The sequence below is a fragment of the Ziziphus jujuba genome, chromosome 2 (genome assembly GCF_031755915.1).
Source record: "Ziziphus jujuba cultivar Dongzao chromosome 2, ASM3175591v1".
In the NCBI taxonomy this organism is placed as follows: domain Eukaryota; kingdom Viridiplantae; phylum Streptophyta; class Magnoliopsida; order Rosales; family Rhamnaceae; genus Ziziphus; species Ziziphus jujuba.
In genome coordinates this window covers 14,800,012-14,810,633 of record NC_083380.1, presented here as the reverse complement: position 1 = coordinate 14,810,633, position 10,622 = coordinate 14,800,012, and the positions used below count along the sequence as shown (strand labels likewise).

At 39.6% G+C, this 10,622-nt stretch overlaps 1 protein-coding gene across 1 annotated transcript; it reads left to right on the top strand.

The window, feature by feature from the left end:
- The first annotated feature begins 8,183 nt into the window (after positions 1–8,183).
- LOC132800734 (uncharacterized mitochondrial protein AtMg00810-like) lies at positions 8,184–9,382 on the top strand. Its single transcript, XM_060814990.1, has 2 exons — positions 8,184–8,277; positions 8,394–9,382. Exons 1-2 carry the CDS (start codon positions 8,184–8,186, stop codon positions 9,380–9,382), a joined length of 1,083 nt encoding a protein of 360 aa, XP_060670973.1.
- The last annotated feature ends 1,240 nt before the right edge of the window (positions 9,383–10,622 follow it).

Genomic DNA, 10,622 nt, shown 5'->3' with positions numbered 1-10,622 from the left:
GCAAAAGTGTAGAGATAGCCTGATGTAGACTTTCTATTATCAGGGTCTCCGGCCATATCTGCATCTGTATAGCCTTCTAAGATTGGATCACCTCCCCCGTAGCACAAGCACAGCTTCAATGTACCTTTAAGATACCTGAGAATCCATTTGACTGCTTCCCAGTGTTTCTTTCCAGGATTTGAAAGAAATCTGCTCACAACACCTACTGCGTGAGCAATGTCTGGTCTGGTACACACCATTGCATACATCAGACTTCCTACCGCTGAAGAATATGGTACTGAAGCCATCTCCTCTATCTCTTCTTTGGATGAGGGGCACAATCTCTTGCTCAACTTAAAATGATTTGCAAGTGGAATGCTGACCGGTTTGGCTTTATCCATGTTGAATCTCTTTATCACCCGTTCAACATACTTCTCTTGAGATAGCCATAACCTTCTATTCTTCCTGTCTCGGATTATTTGCATTCCCAAAATTTGTTGAGCTGGTCCTAAGTCTTTCATATCAAAGGACTTAGACAATTCTTTCTTCAGCTGACAAATCTTCATTGCATCTTATCCAACGATCAACATTTCGTCCACATATAGCAAAAGTGCAATGAAGTTTCCTCCTGAAAATTTTTGAATATAAACGCACTGGTCTGCTACAGTCCTTTTATAGCCTTGACTCACCATAAACGAGTCAAACTTCTTATACCATTGTCTTGGTGCTTGCTTGAGGCCATACAAGCTCTTCTTCAGCTTGCATACGAGGTTTTCTTTCCCTGAAACCTCAAATCCTTCTGGCTACTCCATGTAGATTTCTTCATGTAAATCACCGTGAAGAAATGCTGTCTTCACATCCATCTGTTCAAGCTCTAGGTTTAGACTTACTACTAAACCAAAAATGACTCGAATTGAAGTCATTTTTACCATTGGTGAAAAAATCTCATCAAAGTCAATTCCTTTCTTCTGAAGAAATCCTTTGACCACCAATCGGGCTTTGTGTTTCACCACCTTTCCACTGCCATCTTTCTTGAGCTTGAACACCCATTTATTCTTTAGTGGCTTCTTTCCTGTTGGAAGCTCAACCAAGTCATAAGTATGATTTTTCTACAAGGATTCCATCTCATCTTGCATTGCTTGCAGCCACTTTTCCTTCTCTTGATGAGAAACAGCTTCCTGGAAACTTTCTGGCTCCCCCTCTTCAGTAAGCAGAATATACTCAGATTCTGGAAATCTCTTTGATGGAATTCGGCCTCGCTCAGATCTCCGAACTTGTAAACCACTGGTTTCAGGAGGTGTACCATCATCTGACCGCTGTGATGGCCCTGCAGCTGCTTGAGAGGATTGAGTCTCCCCCTGCTCAATATCCCCTTCTTCCTCCTGGTCTGCTTCTGGTATATCTTCATGCACCTCATTATCTTCTGTGGCTATTTGTGCTGGTGCTGGATTAGGACAAAAATTCTCGTCACTAGAATTACAATTAGGAGACATTCTGGGCTTTTCAATGTCTTCCATTGTCTGGTTTTCATGGAATACTACATCCCTGCTTCTAATAACCTTCTTTGTTTTCGGGTCCCATAACCTATATCCGAATTCTTCATCTCCATATCCTATAAAGATGCATGGAGTAGATCTTGTATCGAGCTTCTGTCTGAGCTCCTTGGATACATGTACATAAGCTAAACAACCAAACACTCTTAAATGAGAGTAGGAGGGAATCTTACCTGACCACACTTTATCCGAAATTTCAAAATTCAACGGTACTGATGGTGATCTATTGATTAAATAGCAGGCGGCACGAACAGCTTCTCTCCAGAATGGCTTTGGTAGCTTAGCCATACTGATCATACTTCTGACCTTTTCCATAATTGTTCGGTTCATTCTTTCAGCTATTCCATTATGTTGTGGGGTGCGAGGGACCGTCTTCTCATGTCGAATGCCGTGTCTTCTGCAGTAGGCATCGAACTCCTTGGAAGTATACTCACCTCCATTATCTGAGCAGAGACATTTCAGCTTCTTTCCTGTTTCACGCTCTACCACGGTATGAAACAGTTTGAAGTAATCCAATACCTAGTCCTTAGTCTTCAAGAAATATACCCACACCTTCTGAGAAGCATCATCAATGAAGGTCAGGAAATACTTGTTGCCACCTAATGATTCCACCTCCATGGGACCACAAACATCAGAGTGCACCAGACTAAGCAACTCTGATCTTCTCGATGCAGAGGAACTGAAGGAGACTCTATGTTGCTTACCAAACAAGCAGTGATTACAAGGATCTAGCGCAGCATCCTTGCAAACAGTGATAAGCTTCTTCCTTGTCAAAGTGGACAATCCTTTTTCACTCATGTGACCGAGTCTCTGGTGCCACAGGTTTTGAGACGCCTCTCCTTCTACAATATTGAGGCTATCTGCACATATCTTCACATGAGTCTTGTACAGCATTCCACAAATATGTCCTCGGCCGACAACTATGGCACCTTTCGTCATTTTCCATGTGCCTTTGCTGAAGTAGTTGTCATAGCCTTGCTTGTCTAAGGCTGCTCCCGAAAGTAGATTAAGCCGAAGATCTGGAACATGACGGACATCCTTCAAAGTGATTGTACAACCAACATTTGTTTTTACCTGAATATCACCAGTTCCCATAATCTTTACGAAACTGGAATTTCTCATCTTTACCGTACCAAAGTCTCCTGCTTTATACGTTTTGAAGAAATCTCTGTGTGGAGTGACATGGTAGGATGCTGCAGTATCGACTACCCACTCAACATCTTAGGTTGATATATGAAGGCATGTCTCTTCTTCGGTGGAGCAGAGCGCCACTTCTCCTGTAACAGTGACTAGTGTCTCTCCATCCTTCTTCGGCTGATTACCTTGGAGTCTCTGCTCTCTTAACAACTTTCTGCAGTTCTTCTTCATGTGACCCTCCAGGCCACAATGATAGCACTTATATGATGATTATCTGCCATCTGTAGATCTGCCTCTGCTCTTGCTCCTGCCTCTCCCCCTATCTCGACCACCTCTTTGCTGTCTTCCTCTCTCTGTGACAAGGGCATGTGACTGATCCATGCCAATGTCATTTCTCCTAGCCTCTTCATTAAATAGGGCATCCTTAACCATAGACATAGTAAGTTTGCCATTCAGGGCCGAATTGCTGAAAGAGATTACCAATGTCTCCCAGCTATCTGGAAGAGAGCTTAGAAGTAGGAGGGCCTGATCCTCATCCCCTAGTTGGTAATCCACAGCAGATAGTTGATTTACCAAGCTCTGGAACTCACTGGTATGCTCGGCTACAGAAGTTCCACTCTGTAATTTTAAATTTACCAATCGCTTAAGCAACAGGGCTTTGTTCCGAGCAGTCTCAGCCTGGTACATGTCCTCCAATTTTGTCCAGAGGGCATATGCATCCGTTTCCTTCGCTACATGATGGAAGACAATGTGGTCGATCCATTGCCTGATCTGACCGATCGTTTTCTTGTTTAATTTCTTCCATTCTGCTTCTTTAGCTTCTATAGGATCAAACAGATCCTTACAATTGAGGAGATCTTCCATCCGAGGTCTCCAAAGTGTATAATTTATGGCAGTGAGCTTAACCATAGCTCCCGAAGATGATTCTTCCATTGACATTATGGCTTGACCAAAAATGGAGCCGAATTTGGCAAAACGGAGTTAATCGTTGCGTTCGGAACGGCCGAAAATGGTGGACTTGACTCTTCTGGGGTCAAAATATAATTACCAGAAATTTTGGGGCAAAAATGTAATTTCACAAAACTTCTGGGTCAACCTGTAAATACAAAAATTACAGGGGTCAATATGTAATTTCCAACAATTTAGGGGCTGTTCCATAATTTCAGAAAATATTGATGACGTGGCAGATTATGGTGACGTGTCAACACGTGGCAGATGACGTGTCGGCTGGCGTGGCAGATGACGTGGCTTGGTGCGCTGATCTGTCTGCTGACGTGGTCGTCTTCAACCTCCAGACGGCGCATACGGTGCGTGAGGCGCGTGAACTGCTGCAGAAAATTTCAGACGGAGCGTGCGGGTGCGTGAGACGCTGTCTTTCTCTCCGGTGAACTTGTGTGTTCTCGTTTCGTCAGGTACTTTCACCTGGTATTGTCAAATTAATTATTTGAGCAACTTTTCGAAACACCAACTTGAAGAACAGTAGCTCTGTTTCTTCAAATTTTGAACCCAAGCTCTCGACCTGGAGCTCTGATACCACTTGTTGTGGTTCTCTGACCACTTTAGAGAAGAAATATGATAAGAAAAATAAAAAGAATTCTATTACTCTCTTGGAAATAGAATACAAAAAAATAAAAACTTCTCTCGTGGAGATTCTCACGTGGAACCTCTCTCTACACTGTCAAATTCTCTCTGGAATTGCTCACTCTTCTCTCAAGCTCTCTCTGGAACTTAAACACTCTCTCTCTCGGAGTTTTCTCTCAATATTCCTCACTTGGGATAATATTGAGCTTGCTCTCTTGGCTTGGCTTGCATGCAACGGGATGGAGCCTATTTATAGGCTTACAAGGTCGGTTGCATGGCCACAATCTTCAACAGCTTCTGACAGTAGCCCACAATTGTTGAGAATTCCATTTTCGGTGTTAAATGCAGCAATGGCCATTGTCAAAGATGGTGGCTGTGCAGTCTTCACACTGTCGGTGCAGTGGTGGTGCGGCTGGACTTCACACTGGACAATAAGAGGGGTTGTTGACAAAACATGGAAATCAGATTATCCTGAGTAATGGTAACTGTTGTAACTGGTTTGGGCTTATCACAAGTGTGAGTGTAAAAAAAAACAAGTCTTTCAATAAAGTTTAATTTTGTTCAAAATTTCTCTCTATTATTATTTTCATCATGGTATCAGAGCGTACTTTCCTAGACCTTAATGTTCAAACTGAAGTTGAGCCAAAGTTGTCAATCTAATCATCCCATCAGTGCTCCAGCCTCATCTCCATCAAGTTGGACTCGTCAAACTACCTCCTATGGCGATCACAAATTATACCACTTATCCGGAGTTTAGGTGTGCGCCATCATATTAGTAGACCAGACAAGCCATTAATGGAAAATGGTGATAAGTTTCCCAATCCAAACTATGCTCTCTGGAACAACAATGATGGTCTTCTAACCACCTGGTTACTGGGTACTATGAGCATAGATGTGCTTAGCCACACGTTTGGACTAGAAATAGCTTATCTTGTGTGGCATTCCATTGAAGAACACCTGCTGCCGGCAACAAAGGAAAAGGAGATCTTCCTCAAAGACAATCTCATGGTATTGAAGAAAGGAAATTCATCAATTGATGAGTACATTAGTAAGTTTATCTCTGTCTATGATAATCTTGCTGTTATTGGCAAACCGGTAGGTGATCTTGACAAGTGTTTTCATTTATCTCGAGGTCTTGGTGCCAAATATCAAGATTTTCGCCTAGCTATGTTATCTAAGGCACCATATCCATCTTTTACATAGTTTGTGTTGGCTTTGAAAGCACATGACTAGACCTTATCATATAATTAGTTTGAGGATAGCTCACGGGTGGATCAAACTCAAGCATTTGTGAGTAGTCGTGGAAGAGGAAGAGGACAACAAGGTGGACGTTTTTCTTCTAGTGGAAGAGGTTCCAGTCCTACTGGCTGATCCACATTCTCATTTCCTGCGAACAATTGACCTATCAAGCTAATCAAAATGCACGGACTTCTGAAGGTAAAACAGATCCAAAACCCATACCTAACAATGCTGTGGTGTGTTAGATTTGCACAAGGCCTTATCATACAGCAGATAAGTGTTGGAATTGTTATGATCTTGTCGATGAACCAAGGAATGTACAGCAAGCTTACACAGCTTTTCAAGGAGCAGATGACAATGTCTTTTATGCCAATTCAGGTGCAAATACTCATATGACAAATCAAGAAGGTAATCTAGTGCATAAAAGTCCTTATACTGGTCATGATAAAATTTTTGCTGGAAACAGAAATTCTTTGTCTATTTCACATACTGGAAAGGCTATAATTTCCACTGGCTCAACTAATTTGAAGTTGGATGATGTTTTAGTGGTCCCGAAATCGAAGAAAAATCGGTTGTCTATTTGTAAATTAACTTCTGACAATGAATATACTGTTGAATTTTCTTCTTTGGGCTTTGTAATAAAGGATCAAAGCAAGCGGATAATAGCAAAGGGGAGTAGAAGAGGTGGTCTATATGCATTTGACAATGGGTACCTAAATGCACTAAATGTTGTACGGCAAGGAACAGTTTCTTCTGGCCTATGGCATCAGCGATTAGGACATCCAAATTCAAGAATTCTTCAAGTTTTGAGTCAAAATAAAAAAATTTCAGTTTCAAGTTGGTTAAAGTCCTCAGTTTGTAATAGCTGCCAATTAGGAAAGCAATGTAAATTTACTTTAGTATTTCCAATAATGTAATGGATTTTCCTTTAGAGAAAATTCATTGTGACTTATGGGGACCAGCTCCAGTAATTTCGAATCAAGGTTTTAGATACTATGCAATTTTTGTGGATGATTACACTCGTTTCTCATGGCTATATCCTATGAAGAAAAAGTCAGATTTTTATGACGTTTTTATTATTTTCCAAAAGCTTGTTGAAAATCGTTTTGAAAGAAAAATCAAAATTTTTCAATGTGATAATGGAGGAGAATTTATTTCAACAAGTTTTACAGCTCATTTAGCTTCATGTGGAATACAATAGCAGTTTTTATGTCCAGGCACCCCTCAACAAAATGGCATTGCTGAGAGGAAACACTGCCATATTGTTGAGACTAGATTGACTATGATGTTTCATTCTAATCTACCACTAAAATACTGGACTGAAGCTTTTCTCAGAGTAATTTATCTTATAAATCGGCTGCCATCAAGTGTGTTGAAAATGGAAACTCCCTATTATAGATTGTTTAGACATGAGCCACAATATAGTGGCCTTCAGGTGTTAGGTTGTAGATGTTATCCTCACTTAAGAAAGCAAGATGAACATAAATTTACCATGAAGACATATCCCTTTGTATTTATTGGTTACAGCACTTTGCACAAAAGTTATAGATGTCTTGATCCTGTCTCCCATAAAGTATATATATCTAGACATATGGTCTTTGATGAAAATGTTTCTCCTTTTGTATCTAACAAATCCTCTTCTGAGACTATTATGCAGGACCCACTACTTCTAACTGAATTTCCAGAGACGGATGAGTGGATTCAAGCACCCACACTGAAAAATATCAATGCTCATACAATGCCGACACCTATTCAGCCTCATGCAATGCTGCCACCTCATGCTAGCTGCTGTGAGTCATCATATGAGCCTTTAAATATCAATGCTCATACAATGCTGACACCTATTCAGCATCACACAATGCCACCACCTCATGCTAGCTATTGCGAGTCATCAAATGAGCCTTTAAATGTTAGTACACCACGTGTAGAGTCTCTAGCTCCCCATGTGATACCCATTGAATTTCAGCAAGAGTCAATTACCACAAATTCTCACTGTCATATGACAACCACTACTACTTCCCACTCAAATTCAATGCCCAAGTCTTCAACTACAAATGACCGTGTGTCCCAACTCACTAGTGATCCTCCCTTTGATAGTCAAACCTTTCCAATAGATTTAAACACTCAACCCGACATTTTTTCTCAATTATTTGTTGACTTGCCTATTCATAATAACCTTCAATCCGTCCCACCACCTCCACATAGTCATCCAATGTTAACTCGGCACCAGTTAGGTAAGCATCCAAAGAGACAAAGTGAATTAAATATGTCCCTTGCTTCTCATACCAATCTTTTAACTAATAGGTGTCATCCAATACCCAAACCAAAAACTCTCAAAATGGTTCTCAAATCAATAGAATGGGTTGCTGCTATGAAGGAGGAAATTCAAGCATTGCATAACAATCATACATGGGTGTTGGTTCCTTGTCCCGTTGATGCAAATGTAGTTGGATCCAAGTGGGTCTATCGTACAAAATTTAAAGAAGATGGCTCTTTGGACAGATACAAAGCCAGGCTAGTTGCAAAAGGATTCACACAAGTTGAAGGATGAGATTATAAAGACACCTTTAGTCTAGTGGTAAAACCAGCAACTATAAAGCTCATTCTTTCGGTTGCTCTAATGTCAAAGTGGGATATCAAATAGCTAGATGTTAAAACGCTTTCCTTCATGGTGACTTAAGAGAAACCGTGTTTATGAAACAACCTCTAGGTTTTCATGATCCCCTCAAACCTTCTCATGTTTGTCTTCTAAAGAAGTCACTTTATGGAAACAGGCACCAAGAGCTTGGTTTGGCAAGCTCTCTCAATGTCTCGTTCAGTTTGGTTTTCTTTGCAGCAGAGCTGATCCTTCTTTATTTATTCACAACAATGGTAAATATATTGTACTTCTTTTAATTTATGTAGATGATGTCATTATAATAGGATCAAGCACAGCTTTCTTAAGCCAGATTATTCATTATTTGGGTACACATTTTGCTCTCAAAGACCTTAGAGTTGTTCATTACTTTCTTGGCATTGAAGTCAAGCATTTCAGTGGGGGACTCTTCTTGTCTCAGTCCAAATACACACAGGACCTCCTTAAGCGTGCAAACATGCTTGGAGCAACACCTATGTCTACTCCCATATCTATCAAACCACTAACTCTACAAGATGCAACTGAACCCATGGATGCAACAGAGTATCGCAGCATTGTTGGTGCCTTACAGTACCTAACTTTTACTCGTCCAAATATTCAATATGCAGTAAATAAGGTTTGCCAACACTTTCAGATCCCTACGAAGGCAAATCTTCAAGCAGTTAACTGCATTCTACGCTACTTGTGTGGAACCTTGAACTATGGGATTCGGTTATTGGCACAAACCTCCTCTACTTTGTTTGCTTATTCAGATGCTGATTGGGCTGGCTGTCCCATTAGAAGGAGAAGTACATTAGGTTACTGTGTTTATCTAGGAGCTAATTGTGTGTCATGGTCCTCCAAGAAACAAGTCATTGCCTCACGTTCAAGTGCTAAAGCAGAATACCGAGCTATGGCTGCAGCCACTGCTGAATTGCTTTGGTTGTCTTATGTTCTTCAAGACATTGTCTTTAGTTACATAAAACTAGTTCAGCCTTTATGTGATAACATGAGTGCATTACATATGACAATTAATCTAGTCTTTCATCAACGGACTAAGCACATTCAGCTGGATTATCATTTTGTAAGAGAAAAGTTTTTTGATGACACAATGCTTACAAGGTATTTACCATCTTCTCAACAGGTAGCAGATGTTTTTACTAAAGCCTTATCCAAACAATCATTTGCTGCTTTTCGTTTCAAGTTGGGAGTGCCATCTAATCCACTCATCAGCTTGAGGGGGCCTGATAGAACATGGAAATCAAATTATCCTGAGTAACGGCAACTGTTGTAACTGATTTGGGCTTATCACAAGTGTGAGTGTAAAAAAAACAAGTCTTTCAATAAAGTTTAGTTTTGTTCAAAGTGTCTCTCTGTTTATTATTTTCATCAGTTGTGACACTTGAGTTTTTTTCATCGAGGGTTGCCCATGTTCTTGCTCTGTAAAATCTGAGGAGATTTAGTTTTATGGGGTTGGATTGAGATGGAAATTGGAGAGGGAAATTTGAGGGTCTGAAGGATGTTTGAGATGAATTTGAAGCAACCCGAATGGGAAAAGTGGTGGAAAACAACTGGAAGGTTGCAACTTGAGATCTCACTGCTGTTTGCCAATACTGCTACTGAAAGTTTTGATCTTTGGTCCTGATCCATTCATTTTTTTTGTCATTCTTTTTTTTTTTTTTTTTTTTTTGGTAAATATAACTGCATTAAGCACAAAAAGGGAAGAGGAGAGCCAGTTAAAAAAACCTATTTACCCTAAAAAACAAATATCATTCTCCTCTAAGGGGATTTGAGCTAAAATAGAAGTTGGGCAATTACATAGACTAGCATTAGAGCAAAAAATAGAAAGGTTATCCTTCAAAGCTGCCTTGGCTGCTAGGTTTGCACATTTATTTGCTTGCCTTGGGGTCCAAGACTATTCATATGTATTTTTTGTGTCTTACCAAGTGGATTACAAAACTATTGGTATGAATTTTTATTTCAGTTTTTTTCATATACATATAAAATTTAATAAAAGTTTGTCGCTTTTATGTCTTGTACTTTTACAGTACTACAACAAATTGAATATAAAAAACGAACCACATTTTCTATCTACTTGATAGCCTTTTCTAGCAAGGACTTACATGTAAATCGGAACTAGTGATGAACCAAAAATATCAATCAATAAATTTGTCTTCTTTCTTAAGCCTTATAAAAATGCTTATCATTTTTCGTGGATTGAATTGAACGGCCCAGGAAACTTTTCCTTATTTTATTCTTTTTTCTCTCCTTTTTTTATTTATTTTATTTTTTAGTTAGTTTCAAACTTGCAATGAATATTTCTTATTAGCATGGATGCATCTACATTGGCATATATCATTCGAGTATGCCATTTCTAAAATATAATAATAATCCTTCATTTGGATCTTCCAAAGAGAAATTGTAAATTTTGTCAATGGCAAATTTGATGTAAAATTATATGCCCAAATTTAGCATCAGATGTTACTATCATAAAGTTTGTGGATTATTGAATTAATTAC

Bases quoted from the DNA above. Each gene is read 5' to 3' on its own strand.
- LOC132800734 (XM_060814990.1), top strand. From the start codon at position 8,184: ATGAAACAACCTCTAGGTTTTCATGATCCCCTCAAACCTTCTCATGTT. The intron at 8,278-8,393 runs GTTTGGCAAGCT...TAATTTATGTAG, and splicing joins AAACAGGCACCAAGAGCTTG to ATGATGTCATTATAATAGGA.